Consider the following 26133-nt stretch of genomic DNA (forward strand, 5'->3'; position numbering starts at 1 on the left):
ATAACCTTTGTTTTTTAGAGAGAATTTAATAGGTGTAGGCCCTCTTGCAGCCTGTGACTGGTGGGAGCTTGGTAATGGACTCATTTTTTTATATAGTTCTGACTTGATTCCCAGCTCCAGCTTTGGGAAAGCAGCATTTAATATTCAAATAGTATTCACTATAAAAACAAGATAATATGAGTAATATTTATTATCAAAATAAAATGACAATTGTCTAAAACTTTCATCTGATTTTCTTAACGATTTTCTTCTTAGAAGTAGTAAGCATGAAACTATCATCCAAAAGAAGGAGCTAGTACAAGTACTCTTTGCTCCCAAAGAAAGACTTGAAGGTATGCCCTTTCCTCAAACAGCAATGGTAGTTTAGTGCCTGGGTGATAGCTATCTGTGGATTCCGCAGTTTCAGGGGTATAGTCCTGCTCTGGGGCCAGTTCTGTGATGAGGAAGGTTTCTGAGTGAGCCGTGTTGGTTGCCCCACAGAGTAGAGTATTTTCTAGCATGGATGCTTCAGTGTTTCAAGCAGCACAAGGGCTTCACACACTCAACTGGAGTGTGCTAAGAAGAAGAAATAAAGCACATGCTCTGCAAGTGTCCAGTAGGCCAGACTATAGCATCATGATCCTAGAATCTGAAGCTCTCTACATTTGCAGAATATGTTATCTGAATATATTATTGTAAGAGCCAGATATCCAAGACACAGTATCTGGTCCATAAGAGAAGCCTAGGCCTTCTTAGACAAAATCATGACACAGTCATTCTACATATTCTTTAAGGACTAAACAAGATCCTTCCTCTCATTTTTAAATATATATGATTTGAGGTACAACCTGCCCTCAAGGTTTTATAGGTAATATTTTTTATTTGTAAAATTAAGGCCAATCAAGCTTGCTGTGCCAATTGTGTTTGTGGCTACTAGCAAGGACAGTTACACTTCTGGAAGAATTCAATATATTACTCATGCCCAATTTTAGATTACCTTGACTCACAGGGTTTTTCAGTAGCAAATATAGAATGTAGAATCAGGAATTTATAGTTTTTCATTTTTAAATTAAGTTTTGATATTTTTGTATATACATGCAATGCATTTTGATTCCATTTCTCTCACCTGCCTTCCCTCTTTCTGCTTTCCCTCCTACTAAAACCACTGTGTTCCCATTAAATACTCATCCTATTTCCATGCCTTGTCTGTTGGTTTTGACCCACTGATTTTAGTCAGGGTCCCTTGGGAAAACATGGGCAGGTGGGGAGGGGGTATTTGCTATATAATGACCAATCCTCCAGTGGCTGCTGCACTAAATGACATGATTTCTCCACTTCCCAGTAATCATTAGTTGCCACCATTTACTCTGAGAGGTGTGGTGGTGTCTCGTGGACCGCTCCCTCATTTGTGATGAAATATTGACAGGCATAGTAATGTACAGGAAATCCCTTCTGTTGTAAGTTCATGCGTGTCTCAGATTTGTCACATCAAGAAGACAGCATCCCAAAGCCTCACTTCCTATCTTACCACTCTTAACATTCTTTCCACTCCTACCACGTGTGTGATTTCGATGTCATCTTAGGCTAAGCACAAAATTGTTACATCTTGGAAATTTTCCAATCTATCTATTAAAGGTAGTTATACAAGTATTTCACTTAAAACACAGAATTTTTAATTGGTTCACATGAAATGTGGACTCTGACCTTTAATGTTCTTAGTGAGGTGCTCTTATAAAAGGAATTTATGGGCTGGAGGGAGGGCTTAGTGGTTAAGGTGTTGCCTGCAAAGCCAAAGGACCCAGATTCGATTCCCCAGGACCCACATTATCCAGATGCACAAGGGGGCACATACATCTGAAGTTCGTTTGTAGAGGCTGGAGGCTACGGTGTGCCCATTCTCTCTCTCTCTCTCTCCCTCTTTCTCTGCCAAATAAATAAATAATAGATGAAATATTTTTTAAAATTTTTTAAGACAGTTACTTTTCTGTTTGCTATACCCTAATATCTGACATGAATCAACTTAAGGAACAAAGAATTTACTTTGGTTCATGGTTTGAAGACACAGTCCATCATTGCAGGGAAGGGATAGCAGCAGGAGAGGTCCAAGGCTGTGGGGGAAGGCATTCGAGGCTGCTTGCTCTCAGCTTCCCAAACATGAATCAGCAACAGACTGGTGTTGGCATCAACTACAAGTGAACCCCTTCATCCAGCTAGTCCTCATTACCTAGTGACTTTTCCATCCCCTAAAACACTTTATTTAAATTTCACTTTTAAAATATAACAGCCGCTTGTCCAATATGGCATGAGCAGGTTCATCTACCAACATTAGTATGGCTTTTCCTTACATTAACATAGATTTTGGCAGTTGTAAGGCATATTTGTATTCATTTTTATTTTTTATTTTAACGGAAACTATTAAGAGGTAGGTTCATACTCTGTACTTCTTAAGGTAGGTCTGAACTTAGAGGTCTGAACTAAAGGGTACTACTTAGTATAGATTTGACCCTATTTCAAGTACCTTAAGTTCTTTAATGGCTTTATCTCTATGATGGTCTTACAAAATCGACACAATTTGTATATCCATGACATATGTAAGGAAGCAAAGTCACACAGAGAGAAAAGCACTTCCTTACAGTCACAAATCTAATAAGTCACAGAGTAATATTTAGGCCTTAAGCGGTGTAGCACCAGGGTTCAGGCTCTAAGCCACAACTCTGCTATCTTTCCTATAAACCAACAAGTGATTTGTCATTAAGTGGTGAAGGCATCCGAATTTAAAACATGATCCTTTGTACCATGTTGACTCATGAGAATGACAGAACTTTCTTCAGAAAATTAAAGTACATTATGGGTACTATTTATGACTTGTTCGAATGTAATGTTTACACAAAGGGAACTGGAGCTCTCTGGCAATGTTAAGATAGCCCCATGAAAGGAAAGAGTACGCTTGCTGAAAATTCTAACATGACATTTCCCAATATCCTCATGTCTATAGTGACATTCTGATGTGGGTTTAGCAAACCCAACTTGCTTTATCAAATGTTGCTCCCTGATTCTTCTTACAATCTAGACAAACAATAGGAGCTGCAGACATCATTACCTTCTCTTCTTCCCAGAAGACAAGGACTAGTTCTCCTTTACTCGCCACCATTTTATCTGTCCACATTTCGAGACATCTGTGGCACAGTTGACAGTTGATAATGACACATGTTAAGTCAATACACAAGACTGTTATTTTGGAATTTAAGTGATATTGGCAAGTTACAGCATATCTCATTGTTTTGGAGACAGCAACATAATGGGATTCCTCAGGAAGGGTCAGGTCAGGGGTGCATAAAGTATCTCAGAGAGAGGCAAGTCTTTGGTTTCCACATAGTTGGCAAATTAATAGGTAGTTGCGTGGGTCAAACCACTTTTGAAAAGGGAATTAGAGGATCATTTTACTTTTGTCTGGCTGACACAGCTGGGTATGAGATTCAGACAACTCACAGGGACAGGAGCCCACAAAAATACCATAGAGAAAAAAAAAGCCACATAATTAATCCTAAAATATTTCAGAAGTTAATCACCTTTTAGGTTATAGAAGCTGTTTTTGTTTTTTGGTTTTTTTTTGAAAGGTGGTACAAAAAGGATCCAGTAATGCATGTGATAGGTGGAAAAACATTGTGTGGGCAGCATAACTTGATGGCAGTCATGGGCACATTGGTGATAGAAGCCAAGTCAATTCTATTAGCATATTTTAAAGTCACTAATACTTCATCTTTAACAATTTCTGTATTATATAAGATTTCAAGATAGCTTTGTTATTGTTGTTATTAAATCTGAAAAAAATATTGCCACAGTGAATATTTGTGTGTTTAATTTGGTATTTTTCTGTTATTGTCCTCCCAGAAGCCTGGAAAACTTTATGGCAATTGTGTCAATAGTAAAACAAACCAATTCTCTAATAAAATGAATTGGTGGCAGATGCTTATATTCTCATTCTCAGAGAGTCTAAGTGCATAACCAAGTTGGCCTTTGTAGTATAAACAGAATAGTTAAAACATCTGAGATTAATCCAGGGTTAAACCATAATATCAGGGCTGGCCTGTTAATTACCTTGAAGTAATGTTAGCTATTAGAAAAAAATGGTACAAAGCCTGATAGATGCTTCTTGGTACTTTCCTCTTATACTTACATATTACATATTCATGCTTTAAAATATGTAAAGTTTCTCACAAGGTCGTGTCCCTATAGAATGTGAATGGCCTAGGTTTTCTAGGAAGTCTCATATTACTGTTTTACAAAATAATTTTTAGGTCTACAGAGTACATCTTGAAGGTCCAAAGAATAAATATTTTAATGCAATTACTTAAAGGTTGTAGTTGCTTCCTTTTTATTCATTTATTATATAACTCCTTACATTTTCTGGTTGCTCTATATTCTAACAGGCGAATTTGGAGAGGTTTGCAGTGGTCGCTTAAAACTGCCTTCCAAAAAGGAGATTTCCGTAGCTATCAAGACCCTGAAGGTGGGCTATACAGAAAAACAAAGGAGAGATTTTCTGGGAGAAGCAAGCATCATGGGGCAATTTGACCACCCCAATATCATTCGACTAGAAGGAGTGGTTACAAAAAGTAAGTGAAGTCACAGGGCCTGCTTTGTGTATGCTGCGTAGACATTGTTTAAACTCAAGTGCAGTTATTCAAGAAGTTGGATCTTTTGTTTCTTGAGAATCTTCTATTGTGATAGACGTTTAGGATTAATATGTGCTTCTCTGACAATAGAGCAAATCTCAGCACTGATATACATGGTAAAAAAGTCTTTATGCATTCATTTTAGACATTGAGGTGGATGCTGAAGTATATAAAGATATGCATATTAAAAGATCTTCATAAAGAGACAAGTGGAAAGCATTCTCTTATATAGAATAGCACCAAAAAAATGACTGATTTTTTTAATGAAAGGAAAGTATTAATTTCTGGCTTACAGTTTTGAGGGGAAATTTCATTTTTACAGGAACTTTCAACTAGCTTCTTTTTCTTTTATTGCTTACCAACCTGGTTTAAGCTCCCAAATCTTTGCACCTTGTCCCCCAACTTTTGGAAAAATATAGGAACCTTGGGAAAGCATTTGAATATAAAATTATGATCCCAGGTGACACAAGACTTTTCTTTGTTTCTCAGTGGATTTCACATAATTCTGATGTAGGGTCCTGGTGGATTCCTGCTTGTTCTGGGGAAGCCCTGGCTCAAAGCCCATCACAGAGACCAGAATTTATATCCATCATAGTTTCTCCAGCCAAGTTAAAGGGATCTCGTAGTGCAGATCTGTGATTTCTTTGGCTCTATTCCCAATGAAAACTTCTTGAGGATTCTCTAGGATTTTCTTTGTCTCACTCTAGCCCAGGCTGACTGGGAATTTACTGTGTAGTCTCAGAGTAGCCTTGAACTCATGGCAACCCTCCTACCTCTGCCTCCCGAGTGCTGGGATTATAGGCGTGCACCGCCACACCCAGCCTTTCTTTCTTTTTTTATTTTTTTTCTCATAATTTTGGAGCATGGGATGGAGAATAAGTGGAATTGGCAGCAGAATCCTCACAGTGAAAGACAACATATGGCAGAAAATTTGGCATCCTTTAGGGTGTAATTCACTGGCACCACATTTACATACTCTATGGTTACCAACAGGCATTACTCATTATGTTTTTCACAATGTTATTTTTCTTTAACATTACAAGCTGCCCTTTCCAAATGGCACTGGTACCTCCTCTCATATTAGTGTGGCTTAAAAGGCATTTCCTTCTTTGCCAGATCATGGTGTAATTGAAATACACCACATTATCCCTTTGAATTTTTATACAAAGGAAAGAGAATTAAGAACTTAACCATGTGGGATAATTTAAATATATACCCATGTTAAATTTTTAAGAAGTACTATACTTGTTATTGTTAGGCGCTATTAATAGTCATGTTTTTTTTTTTCTGATGAATTCTTTTATGTTTTAGTTGGCAATTGATAACAACCCTGATAGCATTAGTAAAGATTGTGAAAATGCATGCTTGCATTGTTCTTTTAGGAAAAGAACATGGTGTCTGTGTCTACAGAGTTAGCACTATCCAAAGTCCCTGAAATTCTAGTTCTATTTATCCATTATCAACTGGTCGTTCTTTATAGGTATAGCCATACCAGGCAGAGAGACTTCATTTGTAATTTACAGACTTCTAGCTCTCAATTTTTACAATTTACCATTTTACTTTATGAAGTGCCTATTATTTTCTTGACTTAATTCCATGACATGATTCCATTGTCACTAACTGCTATGTGAATTAGTTAACGGTCATTGATTGCTACATTTGTATAGACAGCTTTAGAGCATCAGGCTCGCTCTTGTGAAAGTAGAAATTGCTACTAACACTGAGAATCTGTGTCAATTTCATCTCTGTATCTATGGACAAATCTAGATTTTTCATGTCATATGCTTATATTCTAGTTAACTTAGTTTCTTGATTCTTAAAAAATCTCAATCATACCAAAGCAACCTTATTTTGAGAATGTTGGATAAAATGGATAATTTTTGAAACCTACAAGATATAATCATTCAAGGAGGGCAGAGGCATGATTACAAAGACCCTGTTTCTCAGTAAATAGCTTCCCAATATGTGAGGACAAACACTAATTTGTTATGTCAGGGCAGGAAATAGGGGGCAATATAGGAATGGAATGAGAAGAGAATGAAGGATAAAGGGATAAAAAGCAGAGTAGGTAAGTGGAGGGAGAGAAAGTGGAGGGAGTGTTTTCTAATCAGTTGGTCTTCAATAACATTAAATTAAAAGCATTTCCCCACTAAGTTCAACTATACACTGCTTCACCAAAGGTGTAAAAGAAAAAAAAATGAGTACATTTAGCTTGGTCAGAATCCACACCTAATTTGAAATTTTAAAAAATGTAGGTAAAAGTCACAATCAAATGAAATACTGGGTTTAAGTTGAAACTGGCTGAAGTTCTATAAATTTACCCCACATGTATGTTTTTTTTTTTTTCCTTCTAGTGCTAAGAATTAGCAAAAGTAACCCATTAGATTATGCTGTTTGCCAATTCACTTCAACTTAATAAATTTTCATTATATATAAAATGAATTAACTAAATATGAGTTATGGTAACAAAAGAAATCTATAGAATAATCTCCAAATCAAAAATAAAATTTAGAAAAAAATATTCATGAAAAAATAATCTCTAAAAAATTTAGATTGAGCTGGGTGTGGTGGCACACGCCTTTGATCCCAGCACTCAGGCGGCAGAGGTAGGAGGATTCCTGTGAGTTCAAGGCCACCCTGAGACTACATAATGAATTCCAGATCAGCCTGAACTAGAGTGAGACCCTACCTTGAAAAACCAAAAAAAAAAAAAAGGTTGTATATGTTAAACATCTTATTTAAGTCATATTCTGTAACAATCTAGTGTGGATTACACTGTCTTTTTAGAGTGAAACTTCTAAACTTATTATAACTCTCTGGTCAACTATGTAAGAAACTGCCAAATCTTACTCTATAAATCCCAGCCATTTAATACATTGTGAACACAATAGGCCTAGAATTAGGTTTTGAGCTCTTTAGTGGCATGTTTAAAAGCTATAAATCTGGTACTTTATAACAACACAGAGGAAATACATCTGACAATAACCTAAAACATATAGAAATCACCTATTCTGCTTCTATGATTTTGTTTTCTAACAGTGTTTCACTTCTAAAGCAATCTACCAATGTAGGACATACCCACATACCCACATGTACTAATTCAGATCTGCAATTAGTTTTGCATGTTATGTGTAGTGTGTGCATGTGGTATATACATATGTGTGTTCAAGTGCATGCTTTCTGTTAGCATGTGAGCAAAGCTGAGAGAAGGATGTCGGATGTTCTCTGTTGTTTCCCTGTCTTATTTGCCAGAGATAGGGCCTCTCACTGAACCTGGAGCCTGTGCTATTTTTCAGTCAGACTGTCCAGACTGTCTGACCTGGGGGCCCTAGTCATCCTGACGTATACAATCTCATTGTCACTGGAGTTACAGAAGTGTGTGGTCTTGACTAGCTTTAGACGTGGTTGCCCAGGTCCTTAATCTTGCTTAACAAGTGTTCTTACCCACTGAGCAACAGAAATTGAATTTGTACAGGGAAAACAAGCACATCATCATTTAAATTAAGAATCTGTTGTTTAGAAATCAAATTCAAAGTCATCCTTATTCATTATGAGACCTCTTGTAAATTAAACCATTACAGATGCTTAACTACTTAAGATGTACCACTGAATTAACAGCAATACATAAGTCTTTTCAGATACATTAAAAATCAGGTAAGATTATGTCAAATAACAGTGTACCACTTCAGGTCGAGTATAAAAGATTACTGGATAATCTCTGTGTATAGAAGATTATTATTGAATATAATAAAATACTTAGAAAAAGGTCCTTTTTAATCTTTTTCTCAAAGGTCATTCACTTTCACATTAATGTAATGCACTTGGAACCACTGGGTCTATATCAATATGCCATTTTCAGATCATTTATAGAAAACCCTTTATATAATCATTACTTCTTCATTTATTTGAGTTGAACCATAAACAATTTTAATGGTTCACTTTGAGTCTGATATTCTTAAACAAGAGAAGGTGATAAAGTTTCTCTGATCTTGAAAGTAACCCAAAGCCAGGGTACAGTCTCTGCTCAGAACTAGGAACTAACATATGTTATCAATTTCAGTTGAAGTTCAAAAGGATGGAACTTGTCTTTAGCAAATGTTTGATATTTCTGCTATCACACTATTAGTTAAATGATGTGCAGGCTCCAGTAATAATTACCAATGCTAAAAGTTTTACCCAGTGAAATAGAGGCAATTTTATGAAATAAGACTGATAAATTTTGTCATGGAATTATATTCTGGAAATTAAAAACAAAAAATTAAGATACTGCACAACTCAACTGTAATCCCATATTTTTGAGGAATTCACATTGTATTCAAAACATTAAAGGATTCATTATAGCATATGATCTCATTGGAGACTCAGGCTGGATAAATGCTTACCTGTTTGTTTGCTTCTGTTTATTCCTTTCACATAAAATGAAGAAATCTAGCTAGAATAAGATACATTGCTTTAGTGACAATGGTAAATCCTTACTTTGGTTTGCTTCCCTCTGAAAAATGTTCATCTGAACTTGCATCCATGGAACTATATTTCATGTCATCATCTCTACAGACAATGTATTTGTCTTACTAATTGTAAGAATAGTTTATTAGAATAATAGAGTTTGGCAATGATGACCACACCTCTTTGTTATCATACATTCATGATTGCACTTTAATGAATGGATTTCACTGCACAACTATTGGTAATGTCAATATCAACAAAGTTAGGAACATCTCTCAATATGTTTTAGGGCAAAAATATAGAAGGAAATGATATTTTACATACTTAAATAATTCCTGCTATTGATTAATGCACACTTATATCTCTTGTATGGTTACATCTGAATTAAAAGGAATTGTATGATTTCATCCCTTATATAAATAGAAAGGTTTTCTGGTATCTTGAAAGATTAAATTCAGCTTAAAAAAATTTGTTTTAGAGTTATTTGCATATCTAAGGACTGACAATTGCAGAGCACTAGTTTAAACATATAGTAACTTCTCAAAAGAAGAAAAAGAAAATATATGCTTGATAAACACATGTCAATACCACCAAAACAAAAGCAAGCAATCCTTCAAGTGTCACTAATATGACTGTTCAAATGTCATATTAGAGTAAAGCATCAACAATGCTTCTTTTATAGTAGGATGAAGACGGTATCATCACTTTAATTCAGTAACAGATTAATAGTCTTAAACTGTGTTTAACCAAAAAATAAGGGGTAGAAAGATTGAAAGGCTTAAAAATAATATTGACTTTGGAAAATGGTATGGGAGCATTCAGATTGGTAAAGTCATTAAGCCTAGGGTTTAATGTGTCCTATGATCTATGGATGCAATGTGAACTTAGTGTATGTCTTTACTTCAAAGATAGTAACACTGGTGGTGATCATTCCCAATATATTTTGCTTCAGGTTAGGCATAAATTAATTTTAAAACTTCAATAACAACTGAATTTAAAGATTCAATGTGTTAAGACTGAAAGCCTCAATGGTTAAGGAAAACTTAGAGACAGGGTTCATATTGTTAAGGAAGACATCGTTAGCCAATCTCCAGTAACAAACAAATTCTTATGCATTGTCACTGGCTTACTGCTTGGAAGGAGTAGAACTATAGACCAGTAGAGTTACCCCCTGCTTCCACTGGCTCATATCTGTATTTCTGTAATGATTTAATGAGAAACTCAAAACATAAGCTAAGGCTATATAGAGGGCTCAATTGCTAAAAGTACTGTTTATAAAAAAAAACTACCAGCATGAGTTCAGTTTCTTAGTACCTACACAAAGCCACATGCACAAAGTGTCACATGCCTCTGGGGTCCATTTTTGGCAGCAAGAGATTCTGGTCAGCCTATCCTCTCTCTCTCTTGTTCCCTCTCTTTCTATTCTTTCTCTTTCTCTTTCTCTCCGCTTATGAATAAATACTAATTTTCATACTAACATAATTCAGCTTATTGCAACATCCCTATCAGTTAATCATGTATAATGTGTAAAAAAGTTATTGTGAAAATATTGTAATTTAAATCTTCAAACTAGGACAAATCTATCTTTGGAATCATGTAAAGTAAATTTTGGCAAATTTTCTTTTCTGTTCCTTACTTTGTTCTCCCTAATTGTGATCACATATTTCTCATTAACAAATATTAGCTGCTAAGGTTGGTGATTTTTATATTTTAAACTACATAAATGGGCCAATGTATGCTTAAGGAACCTTGTGGTGCATGCCTTTAATCTCAGCACCAGGATAGGAGGATTGCCATGAGTTCAGGCCAACCTGAAAAACAAACACAGAAATTTCTATGGCAGCCATGAATATACAGCAAGATCCTGTCTAAATAAAAAAAAAAAAAAAAAGATTTAAAAAAGTATTTAAAAGTTTTGGAAATAAGTTATAGGCTATTAGACACAACTATTATTGTTAATAGGAGGCTCTAGCATTTCCTTTAGAAAAGGAATTAAGTTTTAAAATCTTAATATTTAATATTGGTAAAATATTTGAGTATAAGTATTTTAAGACACTAACATTTGAAATTTTAAAATAAAATTTCACTACGATATCACATGCTTCTACTCTTCCCTTGAAAGAAAATGTGTTGTAGAAAGTTGTGGTGAAGCACACAGTGCCTGCTATGGAATTTGTATATATATTGAATCACATTTCTGGACAATAAGCAATGTTTAAATGATTATTAAGATCTGTAGTTCCTGGGGAATACTGGAGGAAAGAGCTTATTATTAACAGACTATTTTACATCCCTTACTCTGAAATTGAAAAGTCATCATTTTTTCTATATTCATAAATCAATTTAAAAACAAAAGTAAAACTCTGCTATGAAATTTCATTGGTTCATATACTAGAGATTTATTTCAGCAAGTTATAGAACAGTACTTTCAATGAGCTTAGTTTGTATGCTCAAATACATCTTGGGGTCCCTCAGGGCATTGAAAGGCTCTCCCTGCCAAGAGGAAGTAGAGTGTGCCATTTGTAAATCAAAGTTCACTCCAGCACTAACACACTGCATAATAGGCAGATGAGCTGGCATTTTGTAATTTCCCACTTCAATTTAATGCTTGTTAAAACTCATTGTCACCATTATTACAGAATTTCTTTTCCTTTAGGTATATTCATCAAGATTACAAGGGAAACAATAAGTTAAAATCTTGTTTCCAACATAGGATATGTTTTATTCTGTCTATTCTTTGTCTGTACAGTTGGTTAGCTATATCTTTGAACTTAATGCAAAGCACATTTTCAGACTTGCCAATCATATCCGATGTGTTTACAAATACCTCAATGACAGAGTTAAAGGCAGGCTGATCTGATTTCTGAATGGTCACGGGGTTGTGGCTTAATTGACTGGTTTGATTTTTTTAGCTACTTTTATTTCCCCTGCCAAACATTTACTAGACATGCTAATGAGAAATGAAATGGCCATCAGGCTGAGAGCCAGAGGAAATCAGTGATAAGCAAAGGTCTGAGTGGTACACAGACGCAGGAGTAACTGGTCCTGTGACACAGCCTGTCTGTGACTACCTTTGAAGCATGTTCTGAAGTTTGGTACCATATTATTTATTCTTTCAGAACTTTATTAAGGAAGGAGTACAATCTATTGAGTGCACAGGATACCTTTTGGTCATTCATTATTTAATGCATTTGTTCATTGTGCTACAATCCAGGGTGCTGAGCAAAGGAGTTCAGGAGAAGTTAAATAGTCTAAGGCACAAGTGATTCTTTCACTTGTTAAAAATTCTCAAATCAATCTTTAGATTTTGAAAAAAAAAACACAAATTCTAAAACCTCAAGGTGTTAACAATAACAGTCGTTAATATTACTAGATCAAAAGGTTCTATGATATGATAGTTAAGGAATATAAATAAATTAATGCCTTAATAAAGTACAGCAGTGTAACAGCTACTTTGTAACATAAATGAAGATTATCTGAAGAAATTCAGAGAATTTAGATAATAATAACATGATATTTGCTGGGATATATTCAAATTAATAAATAAAGTAAGGATAAACTTTTAGGTACTGAGGCCTATATCTTTGAGCCTTCCTTGAGGTTTTCACTGTGACAGAGGTAAGAGACAGATCTTGCTTTTTCTTTTTCTTATCTCACTGCCTAAAGGATTTCCATAAACCTGTTTCTTCTTAAACTCAACCAAATTCCTTCCCTGGGCAGGTGTTTTCCTTTCCTGGAGTTAAGATTCCTGAAAGGAAGAGACATAAAAATGCCCGAGAGGATGTTTAGCTGAGACCACATTCAGAACCTAGAAAAGACTCCACTCTGGGTCCTTGGGTCATCTTTACCCTGCTCCTCCCTCCTCATGGACAGAAACTTCTTTATACTCTCTTCTTCCCTTCTCTTAAGAGGTGTATGTTCCACCTATAATCTACTGAAATATCACTAAACTTTACCCTTTGGTCTTTGGTTTTCTTTTCTTTTTTTGTTAAGTACATATTTGTATGGATAGATCATGTGTTTGTACCCTCACTCCCCTCTTACCTGCCCCCATCCCACTGGGATTGCTGGTGTTTGCCATGGGGCTGCGGGTTACTAGTGTGAGAGCAGCAGTGAGACATTGTGGGGGGATGGGGACTCTGGATATTCCCTCCCACCCTGTGACTCTTTCTTCCCCGTCTTCCACAAATTTCCTGAGATGTAGTGGTTGTGTTTTAGTTCTGCTTAGTGTTGAACTCTCAGGACCTTCTAGAGAACACTCAGTGTCTGTCTCCATCACTCTGGCATAGGTTGTCACACTCTCCGTGGAAGTAGATCTCTGGCTCATCTCAAAAATTCCTCTGTAGTTTCACCTGAGCCCTAGCTGATTTATTGGGTGGGAGAGTCGTACTCTGCCAGGGTGTCAGATATCTTTTCTTGTCTTGCTGCCTTCTGAAAAAGAAGAACAAATTTTCCAATGGACACTGAGATCAGCATAGGTTAAAGAGGATAAGCATTGATAATTTAGAGAAATTTTGATGGGTGTAGCCCTTCTTATGGCTAAAACCTAGTGTCAGCTTGTCACTGGAGACCATAACCTTGCACTACATAGGATACTGACTTGGTTCCCAGTTCCTGCTGGATTTTTTTGCTTTTTGTTTTTTTTTTTTTTTTCCACTGAGAAGATCTCTTAGCCAATCAGAAAGTGATCGGTTACCCTCCAAGGCTGGGTGTCACAGTTGCATAGGTGTATATGTCTTGTCAGGCTGGTTACTTTTGTCTGGCAGTGTCCTCTGTGTGCTCACAATGTGGCAGGCCACTTTCCCCAGCAGCTAATGTAGTGCTTTCCAGCACTATATAGCCTAAATATCTAAACATCTATTCCTTCCAGATTCCAACCACATCACTCAATTTTCTGCGTTAACAGTATGTGGTGCCTTCAGAAATAGAGTCTCACTTACCTCAGGTTGGTAACAAAGTGCTTTAAGAGAGGCCTGTCTTATTTTGGGGCCCTCCAAGTTCTCTCCAGTCTAGGAAACAGTGTTATGCTCTCCCCTTTCTGGAAAGCTAGACTCATGTTTACCCAAGCAGATATGAGAATGAATCCAGAAACAGTGCTCTGCAAAGAGGGGAAAAGGCCCAGACAGGAAGAAGAGAGCCTTTATATGCACGGGGAAGATCAAATTGGTTTGTAGATTTGGAGGGTGGACCCCTAAGCCAGCCCACCTGGACCAGCCACCTAGATCAGCATATTGAGGTAATGTGCTAGACTGTGGGCAGCATAGGGCACTATAGATTAGTCCTATTCACACACAAGTTCCATTTCTGTCAAGAGTTCCATTCATGTGCCAGGGAGAGGTGGCATATCTATTGGTTCTCTCTTGTCCGCAGTCTCTAACTGAAACTACCTAAAATAAACTAGCTTCCTCCTATGTTCCTTCAGTAGCATGAAAGGTGTGTATTTAAAGAATAGCAACTGAGTTTGGTTTTATTTTCCTTTCCAACAACAAATTTTATAACTCTAATGTGTTGATTTATTATAAGTCAAAATATTAAAACTATGGCTTTCAATTGTTATCAAAACATTCCCCTATCATCCTGGAAAGTAGAATTTTGATTTACCAGAGTTGGCAAATCTTGCCAGCACAAACAGAATAATAGTCATGTCTCCTTAAATACTACACATTGAATAAAAGAATGAGGGGTCCCTGACTAGCCTGAGATTGAAGGAAAAATATTTCATATTGAAATTGCCTAATAAGCAAAGAAATGGAGGAAAGGGGCATGCTTTCATACTTTATTTTAATTGAAAGCCTTGACAAATAAACTAATATAGAAACCATAGCTGCTGGAAGGCCCGTAGTCTATATGCTTTTATATTCCATTTTCTATGGAAACATAGGCTGTTTTTTTTTTTTTTTTTTATTGTGTGTTCATGCATATGGGTATGTGAATGATCTGTGTATATGAGCACAAGTGAATGTGAGTTTTCAACTGTGATGGTTTGAAGTTAATGTATGTCCCCTGTAGCATGAGGCACTTTTGATTAAGCTTGAAACATATGTCTCCAGCAGCCTGGTGGAGGGAGGGTGTGTTACTGGGGCTGGCTCTCAAGTCCAGCCTTAGGGTGTGTTAACAGTAGGTGGAGCTCTAGCTATTTAGTGGTGTCTCTCTGCTACAGATCTATGGAAGTGAGCCAGCTTCTTCAGCCATGGTGGAGTTTTCCATGGAATCTATAAGTTTGAAATAAACCCTTTTCTCCCATAAACTGCTTCTGGGCAGATGTTTATTGAGCAATACCAGGGTAACTGCAATAGCAACCTTGGAGGATTTCTCTTCCTTTTTTTTTTTTTTTCCTTTTTATTCTTCTGAGAAATGATCACTCTCATTGATTTTCCACTGTGCTTACAAATTCCAGTTTCTCCTAGCATGGCCACTCATTGACATAGGCACATTGGTATTATAGACACATAAAATATTTTGCCAATAGGTTTATGTAAGTACTAAGGATTAATGTCAGGTCAGCAGGCTTGTAGACATGTGTCCTTAACTGCTAAGCCATTTCCCAAGCCCCTAGATTGCATTTTTAATGGCAATTTTGTAAAAGATAGAAGATAGCATAATTTCTTAGGTATTCACTAGGTGTATCACAGTGTATCATTACTATCGTGTAGATGGTATTTCTTAAACTGAACTGATGATTGCGTATTTATCATTTTCCATAAATCTAGGTAAGCCAGTTATGATTGTCACAGAATATATGGAGAATGGTTCTTTGGACAGCTTCTTACGTGTAAGTAAAACATTATATGTTTATGATGTATTCACTCATACCTTATTGTATTATGCCAACCTTTTGATTTAAATTTTAAGTAAATGGGAAATGTTCTAGGATCACATGGCAAAAGGTGACCTACAAAACTGCTTCTTTGTGTTATAACATTCAAATGTGAATAGTTTATGTTTTTAAAACAAGTTTCCAAAGTCATTTAAAGTCTTTTGTATATTACCAAAATTTACATGTTAAAAATAAAATTAAACATTAAATGCTTCTAAGATGAGATATAAATATTATTGATATAAATAACAAATATTCCATTTTCTTCTTTTTTTTTGGTTTTTTTTTTTTTTTTTTTTTTTGGTTTTTCGAGGCAGGGTCTCACTCTGGCTCAGGCTGACCTGGAATTCACTATGTAGTCTCAGGGTGGCCTCGAATCCATTTTCTTTTTATGTTTTTATTTATTTGAGAATGAGAGAGAGAGAGTGGGTGAGCCAAAGAGCCTCTAGGCAAGGCAAACTTTCTCCAGGCCTGCAGATGTGTGTGCTGCTCTGTGCATCTCCCTTTTTGAGTGCACTGTGGAACCAAGTCTGGGTCATCTGCTCTGCAAGTAAGGGCTTTCTATCTAGCCCCAAATATTCTCTTTTCTTTTTCTAAATATTTTATTCTTTTTTATTTATTTATTTATTTGATAGTGACAGACAGGGAAAGAAAGAGGGAGGCAGGGAGGGAGAGAGAGAGAGAGAGGGAGAGGGAGAAGGGAGAAAGAGAGAGAGAGAGGGAGAGAATGGGTGTGTCGGGGCCTCCCACCACTGCAAACCAACTCCAGATGTGTGTGCCCCCTTGTGCATCTGGCTAACATGTGTCCTGTGGAATTGAGCCTTGAACCAGGATCCTTAGGCTTCACAGGCAAGCGCTTAACTGCTAAGCCATCTCTGCAGCCCACATTCTCTTTTCTTTATTTAAAGTAAACTCGGTCAATTATAACATCTGCCTACCCCAAAAGTAATGCTTTCTATGATGGTAAGTTATGCATATTTTCAGTTGAGGGCTTTAATATTGGTAATATATACTTTAAATTTTCAAGCTTCATATATGAATACCCATAATATGCCTCATTTTGATATAGTTGAACATATACTATGCTTAAAGAAAAGCAACACTTCTGTGACATTCAAGATTTTTCTCATCGCTACTGTCCTTGTGGTATAAGGAATGACACATGCTTTGTCTTCAGGTATATTTAATACAACATAAATTTAAGTTGATTATGGATAATCAGATAGACACATAAATATATAATGCAAATCACAATTTTGGAAAATTTAAAATTTTCTAAGTATGAGAAATTATCTTAATATTCATAAGCCATGTGTAGTTCTTAGAGAGTCACATTACATTTCCCAACTTGACTTAAGCTATTATAATAAATGCCCATTTAACATTCTTGTTTTGGGAGCTATATTTAAATATGGAATTTTACGCTAATGTGTTACCTGTACACTATACATCATGTATTCTTATTTAATCCCAAATGCTTTGGATGGTTTGTAAACATGGGACCTTAGGGCTTTGTCTCCGATTGTTAGCTTTTATGGCCTACAACTCAAGATAAAGCAAAACCATAAAAATTCAATAAATATTTCACAGTTATTATTAAAAATTTATGATAATGATTAAAACTTAGTAACTACCTTAGTTTAAACAATTCATGAAATATCTGCTGAATCTAAGAATGAAAATTCAATCCAATGTAAGCAACCCAAACTATTAACAAGATCCATTTAATTTGTTTGTTCTTTTACTTTTATTTTTACGTAATTGAGAGAAGGAGAGAGAATAAGCATGTCAGGGCTTCTAGTCATTGTAAACAAACTCCAGATCCATGTGCCACTATGGGCATCTGGCTTATGAGGGTTCAGGGGATATGAATCTGGAACCTGGGTCCTTAGGCTTCACAGGCAAATGCCTTGACCACTAAACCATCTTTCCAGCCCTATTTGTCTTAATATTTCTGAGAAGGATCGAGGAGGTGCTATTTTCAACTTGGTTCTGATTCCGGGACATTGCATTTAATTAATTCAATCACTCTTTTTGTTTTAGTCTTGTACCCATTTATCCACAGATCCTGCTAATCTTGAGTGCTTTGAGCTAAAAAAAAAAAAAAAAAAAAAAAAAGTAGAAACCACCTGATGGGCTCAATGAACAGTGAGGAAGAGGGGGTGAAAAGATTGTAAGAACCATAGAGTGAGTAGGAATATTCTGAGGCTTGGTCCCCTGCTACCGTATGGCAACCAACTTAGGCCTTCATGACCCCATAGAGGTTACCATAACCCCACTGAGATAGTAGATAATAGATGTATTTTAGGCTGTATCAATATTTCTTTTTTTTCTTTTTTATTTTTTTCTCAATTTTTTATTAACATTTTCCATGATTATAAAAAATATCCCATGGTAATACCCTCCCTCCCCCGTGACTTTCCTCTTTGAAACTCCATTCTCCATCATATACCCTCTCTAGCAATATTTCTTAATGACACATTGGAAATGCTTTGCAGAAACATGATGCCCAGTTCACAGTCATTCAACTTGTGGGGATGCTTCGTGGGATAGCGTCTGGCATGAAGTACCTGTCAGATATGGGATATGTTCACCGTGACCTGGCTGCTCGCAACATCTTGATCAATAGTAACTTAGTGTGTAAGGTCTCTGACTTTGGACTCTCACGGGTTCTAGAGGATGACCCCGAAGCTGCGTACACAACCAGAGTGAGTACTGATTGCCATCTCCATTGTATCTTGTAATGTGTGGGTGTATCAAAATGCCCATGTGATGACCCAGCATGCTATGTCATGTGTGGGTGTAAATATGTCCACATGATAACCAACATGATACGTCAACTTTGCTTCACACTGGGGAGCATCTCTGCAAAGAAAAGCTAGCAGTTGCTGTGTAAAAGGTGAATCATGATTTTAATTCAGAAGTACCACACATGACTGAATGGCACTCCCCAGTGCAGTAATGCTTGCAAATGCTTAAATTATTGATCCTTTTGTGTTTGCTCATCATTTCATCATGAGTGGATCACCATTAATAAGCAGACTGGATTCATTTTAAAGATTATCATCATATTTGCTTAGTGTTAAAGCATTTAAAATCTATGCTCTCATATGTATATGTTCTTATTGAAAAACTTTCAAAACTACCCATAAGGAATATAGCTGTGTAAAATTTTAACTTCTAGACAATACCTGTGGCTCAAATATTAGATTTTCCTTAATTTTTACTTACACAAATCCCTGGTGTGGAGAGATGGCATAGTGGTTAAGATGTTTGCTGGAAAAGCCAAAGGACCCAGTTTCTATTCCCCAGGACTCACACAAGCCAGATGCACAAGGTGGCACATGCTTCTGGAGTTTACTATCATTATTATTATTATTAATTATTATTTGCAGTGGCTGAATGCCCTATCCTGCCCATTCTCTGTTTTTTTTTTCTCTTTCTTTCAAATGAATGACTAAAATAGATTTTAGAAATTTATTAAAAAGTGAGCCCTATTGTTTACTTGAGAAGTCTCTCTGGAATACACTCACTGTTTTCATTGTACATAATTTCAATATTGTTTGAAATCTACCTTTTTAATAAAATTATAAATACATAATTTCCTATAAGAATGAATTTAAATAAATTAAAATTAGCATTTCTATTTTAATTCGTTATTTAATAATATTTTAATTTTTTTCTTTATGGATATCATGAAGTTAAATAAAACACAATCACTATGATACTAGTTAAACAGGCATCACAGAGAGACATGTAATTGACGTCTCAGGCTGAATGGATTGTAAATTTGTACCATGTCACCATGCTACTCAGAATGGCATGAAAGTAAAATTTATGAAATACATTTGGAATTTTCATGTAATGTTTTCATACCATTATTGACTATAGGTAATGGAAATGTAGAAAGTGAAAGTGAACCTGAATAAGGGAGTATTAACTTCCTATGATGCATCTCTTATTCTTCAAAATCCAATAATAGGTACAGCTTATAAACAGAGTTCATTTGTGTTGCACTCTTATACTATTCCAAAACTGTTTTCTTGATTAAAATAAAAGCACTTATTTTTTTTTCTGGAAATTACTCATCTTGAAAAGTCAATCAACAATATTGTTAGACATTGAGAAAGGGCCTAACTTTCCTACTGTACTTCACATAACAGAATCAGTGTTGATAGAAGCAGTGGCACAAAGCCATTGTGGTATTCAAGGTAATTGAAGAGTTAATGCTATTTTAATGGCTTTATACTTTACAATCTTTGTCTTTATCCCATCTTTTTAAAATTAATTATGGACATACCTAGTATGTAAACAGTACATGTTAGTACCATCCTTACCTTCACCCTTGTCCTCATATTTATCCCCATGGGGAGTTTGGATCATGCATTGTGTGGGAAGCCATCAGTTATGGGGAAGAGGCAATGTCTCTGTGTATAATGTCCCAACTTATGGCTCCAACAATCTTTCTGCCCCATCATTGGTGAAATTCTCTGAGTCATGTTGGGTTTGTTTTAGGTCTACTTCAATGATGGACTCTTAGGAACCTATGAATCTCTGGATCTCTGGTTTTATAGGAGTTGAGTATTCTCAGTGTCTATCTCCTTCACCCTTGTGTTGATATCAGGTTCAAACAGAAAGTAGCACTCTTACTCATTTGCCTAGTTCCTCCATGATTTCAGCTGGGGCCCTTGTGAAGTTTAATGGGCCATTTCTCTCCTCAGCTCCTGCTTCCATCTGAAAAAGAGAAGCAGATTCTCCAATGGCAAATGAAGTCATCACAGCTTAATTGGGATAACCATTGTTAGTTTAGAGAGAATTTAATGGGTGTACACCCTCTTGTAGCATAAGGTTGGTGGGAGCTTGATATTGGAGAGCAAACTCGTTATCTGGATGTGATTCTGACTTGTTGCCCAGTTCTACATATGGGTTCCTTTCCACTGAAAGGATCTGTTAGCTAATTCAAGAACAGTTGGTTACCCACCATAGCTGTGTGCCACTATTGCATTTGTGTGAGCATCACATCAGGATGTTTGCTTCTGAGTAGCTTAGCCCTGGAGTTTCTTAGACAGATGTCTACCACTTTACCCCAGTTAGCTCATGTAGCACCTTGTAGCACTAGACAGGTTAACTGTCTGGGACTGACTCTCTTCCAGATTCCAGCTAGGTCTCTCCATGCAGTTTACTGACAGCATATGGTGTCTTTGGCAGTAGGGTCTTACCATTAATCTCTGGTAGGTAATCAAGTGCTCTGACCGAATTCTATCTTCTTTTGGGAAACTTTGTAGGTCTCTCTGATCAACAGCTCATTGTAGGTATTAGGTGCATCCTGGTACTGGGAATATCAGGCCAGCGCCAAGGGAAAAGAAAGAAGAAAAAAAGAGAAAATATAAAAAAAAAAAGAAAGAAAAAAGATAAACAGGAGAAAATTAAGTTTAGGCTTCTTCATCTCACCCTGTCTAGGGCCCTTTGTTTCAGGTATTCCCTCTAAGATACTAATGAGGGTTTATTCAACCTTTTAGTCTGTCTTCAAAGATATAGGATTTTATGGTGCCAGTTCCACTGGATTTATTTTTGTGTTTGTCCCAACCCCTTGCCCTCCCCTCAAGCCCTACCCACCCTATTGTACATCCCTTGAGATGCCTATAAGGTATGTCAGCATCTTGGGCTGATCTAGGTTAGGAGCTGCAGGTAACGGAGATCATACAATGATTGTCTTTCTGTGATTGGGTGAGTTTGCTGAGTATGATCTGTTTCAAGTTCAACTATTTTCTACAAATTTCATTGTGTAATTTTTTTTTTCTAACTGCTAAATACAATTCCATTTTGTAGATACACCACATCTTGGTTATCCATTTGTCCAAAGATGGACATTTGGGTTGATTTAAGTTCTTAACTATTATGAATTAAGCAGCAATATACATGGTTGAGCAAATATCTCTGAACTGAGGCATGAAGATTTTAGGGTAAATGCTCAGTAAGGGAATAACTGGGTCTGTTGCAACTCTATCATTAACCTTTTTAGAAGTTACCACATTTCTTTCCATAGTTGTTGTACCAGCTTACATTCCCACCAACAGTGAATTAGTATTCTTATTTCCCTACATCCTCACCAACATTTTTTTAAAATTTTATTTTTTAACGTTTGCTATCCTTACTGGGGTAAGATGAAATCTCATAGTTGTTTTAATTTGCACTTCTCTAATGGTTAGAGATGTTGATCTTTTCTTAAGTTTGTGTTTGCAATTTGTATTTCTTCCTCTGATGACTTGCTATTCAGTTCTCTGTCCCACTTTGTGAGTAAGTTGTTTGATTTTTTTTATTGTTTAGATTTTTGAGTTCTTGGTAGATTCTAGAAATTAAGCCTCTGTCATTTGTATAGGGAGCAAAAAGTTTCTCTCATTCTGTAAAAGTCTATTGGCTTTGTTGATAGTACATTTGTCTGTGAAACAAACTTCAGCTTTTAATGAGATCTCAATGATTGAGTGATTGTTTAACTTCCTGAGATACTGGGGTCTTGTTAAAGAAGTTTTTTTCCACTTCTCAAGTACTCCTAAATTTCTATCTTGAGTATTTGTTTTTATGTTTTCATTATATGTCTTTTAACATCCTTGGTTACTGTTACTATTATTCCAAGGCTTTTTTTTGTTGTTGTTGTTATTGCCATTGAAAATGGGGCAACATCACTAATTTCTTTCTCTGTATCATTGCCTTTTTCACATACAAAGAGTACTAATTTTTGTGCATGATTTTGTATTCTGCTAATTTGCTGAAGGAATGAATCATCTTTAAGAGGTTTGAGATGGAGACTCTCGGGTCCCTTCTAAATAGAACTAACTTAACTTCTTCCTTTCCAGTTTGTATCTCTTGTATTATTTTTTTTTCTCTTGTCTTATTGCTTGGTCTGTGGCTTCTAGTTCTATGTTGAAGAGCAGAGGTGAGAGTGGGCATCCCTGTCTTATTCCTGATCTCAATGGGAATTCCTTGAGTCTTTCCCCATTAAGTATTGTTTGGGCTTTAAGTGCTTTATATATAGCCTTTATTATGGTAATGTATAAACAACACACACCTATTCTCTCAAAAGTTTTGATCACAAAGTAATGTATTTTGTCAAAGGCTTTTTCTGCATCTATTAAATTGATCATGTGGTTTTTGTGATTAAGCTTATTTATATGGTGTATTACCTTGACAGATTTCCATACATTAAGCCAGTCCTGCATTCCTGGGATAAAGCTTGCATGACGAAGGTAGATAATGCTTTTGATGTGTTGCTGAATTTGGTTTGTGAGGATTTTGTTTAGGATCTTTGCATGTAAGTTCATCAGGGATATAGGCCTATAGTTTTCATTTCTTGTTGTATCTTGTCTGGTTTTGGTATTAGGGTAATACCAGCTTCATAAAAGGAGTTGGGGAACTTTCCTTGTTCTCTAACTATGTGGCATAGTTAGAGGAAAAAATCGTTTTACTTCTTCCATAAAGGTTTGATAGAATTCTGCTGAGATGTCTTCTGGTCCTGGACTATGCTTTTTGGGGAGATTTTGATAAACTTTTCAATCTTGATGGGTGTGATGGGTTTGTTTAGGAGATTATTCTTCTCTGAGTTCAGTTTCAGTAGGTAGTATGTGTCCAGGAATGTACACATTTCTTCTAGATTATGTGGTTTTATGGAATAGAGGTTTTGGGAATAAGTCCTGATGATTCTTCTAATTTCATTTATATCTATTGTGACCTCTCCATTTAATTTCTGAATTTAATTTGAAGCATCTCTTTTTTACAAATGGTCAAACTGGCCAGGGGATTATCAGCCTTTTTTTAAATTTTATTTTTCCAAAGTACTGGCTCTTTGTTTGATAACTTTTCAATTCAATAATTTCTGCTCTGATCTTCATTATTTCTTCCTATCGAGAGCTTTTGGGATTGGATTATTCTTGTTTTTCCAATGCCTTTAGATGGGTACTTACATTATGGATTTGGGATCTCTCTGTCTTTGTTATGAAGGTATTTAGTGCTATGAATTTTCCCCTAAAGACTGACTTTATTGTGTAACATAAGTTTTGGAATGATGTGTTCCCATTGTCATTCAACTCTAAAAATATTTTGTCATTTTATTTTTTATTTCATCACTACAATTTTATTGTTTAAAAGTGTGTTATTCAGTCTTTAGGAGCTGATGGAGTTCCTCTCACATATATTGTTGTTAATTTACAGTTTTACAGCATTACAAAAAATTAATGTTGATGTTCCTAAATATATGGAGGCAGGCTTTATGGTCCAGTATATGATCTAGTTTAGAGAAGGTTTCATGGGCTGCTGAGAAGAAGTATATTCTGTAGATTTTGGGTACAATGTTCTGTGAATATCCATTAGGTCTAGTTGATCTATGGTGTTACTTAGCTCTCTTACTTCCTTGTTGATTTTGTTCTTTGAATGATCTATCTATTGCTGATAATGGAGTGTTGAAGTCCCAAAATATTATGATGTTGGTATTTATTTCTGCTTTGTTGTCAAATAGGTTTTGTTTTATGAATTGTAGTGCACCTGTGTTCCATGCATAAAGGTTGATGATTGTGATACCCTCTTGTTGGATCATTCTATAGATGAGTAAGAAGTGGCCTTCTTTGTCTTTTTTGATTACTTTTAGTTTAAAGTCTACTTTATCTGATAATAGTATAGCAATGCCTGCTTGTTACTTATTTCTGTTTGCTTGGAATATCATTTTGCACCCTTTTACCCTGAGGAGCATGTCTGTCTTCAGTAGTGAGGTGGGTTTCTTGAAGACAGCAGATTGAGGGGTCTAATTTTCTGATCCACTCTGTTAACTTATGTCTCTTGATGGACGAATTAAGCCATTAATATTTAAGGTAATAACTGTAAGGTTTGATTTAATCCCTGCAACATTGTGGTACTTTATGTGGTTCAGTGTTTTCTTGAGCTTTGTAGTTTTTTGAGCCTTCTCTGGGTTTAGTTATTGTGATCTGCTCCTTGTAGGCTCTTACTCTTCTGTGTGGAGAATTCCCTGAAGTACTCCATAGATTTGGCTTTGTGTCCATATAGTTGTAGAGCTGACTTTTATCATGGACACTTTGTTTTTTTCTTTTTCCATACATTATGAGGGATACTTTTCCTGAGTATAGTAGTTTGGGTTGGAAGCCATAGGTTCTTAGACTTTGCAGTGTTTGGTTCAAGACCCTTATGGCTATTAAGATTTCTATTGAGAATTCCAAGGTAATTCTGATGGGGTTACCTTTATATGTAATGTGTTGTTTATTTCTTGCTTCTTTTGGGACTTTCTCTTTGTCTTCCATGTTTAGAATCTTAATGATAATATGTCTTGGAGAGTTTTTCCTTTGGTCTAGTCTATTTGGAGTTCTGTTAGCTTCTTGTATCAGGATGGGACTCTCTTTTGAGAGGGTGGCAACGTTTTCTTTGTTAATTTTGTTGTATAAGTTCTCCATCCCTTTGGTCTGAATTTATGCTACTTCTGGTATACTTATAATCTGGATTTTGAAATGTTTAAGTGTATCTTTCAGTTCCCTCATGTTCTGTTCACAAAAAGTTTTGAACTTTTTCAAGTTTTTGGACTCATGAACTGTTTCTTCTGTCTTATCTTCCAATTTTGAAGTTCTGTCCTCCACATGACCGACTCTGTTCTTGAGGGCTTCTAGTGAGGTTTGGAGTTGCTCAATTAGGTTTTCATTTTCTATTGCCTTTTTCTATATAGAATTCATTCCTCTGTTGAGTTCCCTTTTTAGGTCTTTTTTGTTTGTTTGTTTTTTCTCTGGCTTCTTGGAATTTATCCATGCATTTATTTATGTCTTTATTGACTTAGCCAGCTGATTATTGAGTTCTTCTTTGCTATTTTTATTATTCATTTATTTATTTATTTATTTATTTATTTATTTATTTAGCTCTCCTTCAGATTACTTAACTATCTTTGGAAGACTCTCTGTTTTTCTTTTTTTCCTATTAGGTCCATCTTAGTGAGAACAGCTTTATTACAATTGCTAGTCTTTTGTTGATTTTCTGCAAATTCTGCCAATTGCTAGGTCAGAATCACATACCTTGTATCTTCATTTTGGTGTTCTGATTCTGTTCACTCTTCTATGCTTTGATTAGAAACTCCCACTGTGGGACTAGGCAACCTTATTGGATTTACTTCCATTTGATGTTTCATGTTGTTCCTTTTGCACAGTGGTCTGCCCATCATAGTGTGGTAGT

At 35.9% G+C, this 26133-nt stretch overlaps 1 protein-coding gene across 2 annotated transcripts in view; it reads left to right on the forward strand.

Annotated features, from left to right (window-relative positions):
• Epha3 (EPH receptor A3) overlaps nucleotides 1-26133 on the forward strand; it is a 378741-nt gene that overhangs the window by 311418 nt on the left and 41190 nt on the right. For both annotated transcript variants that reach the window (XM_004663303.2, XM_004663302.2), the window contains exons 11-13: nucleotides 4410-4595; nucleotides 15812-15873; nucleotides 18417-18626. In XM_004663303.2, coding sequence (XP_004663360.1) covers nucleotides 4410-4595; nucleotides 15812-15873; nucleotides 18417-18626 — 458 coding nt within the window. The remainder of the gene's footprint in view (nucleotides 1-4409; nucleotides 4596-15811; nucleotides 15874-18416; nucleotides 18627-26133) is intronic.

Source organism: Jaculus jaculus, chromosome 4 (genome assembly GCF_020740685.1).
Source record: "Jaculus jaculus isolate mJacJac1 chromosome 4, mJacJac1.mat.Y.cur, whole genome shotgun sequence".
NCBI classification, from domain to species: Eukaryota; Metazoa; Chordata; class Mammalia; order Rodentia; family Dipodidae; genus Jaculus; species Jaculus jaculus.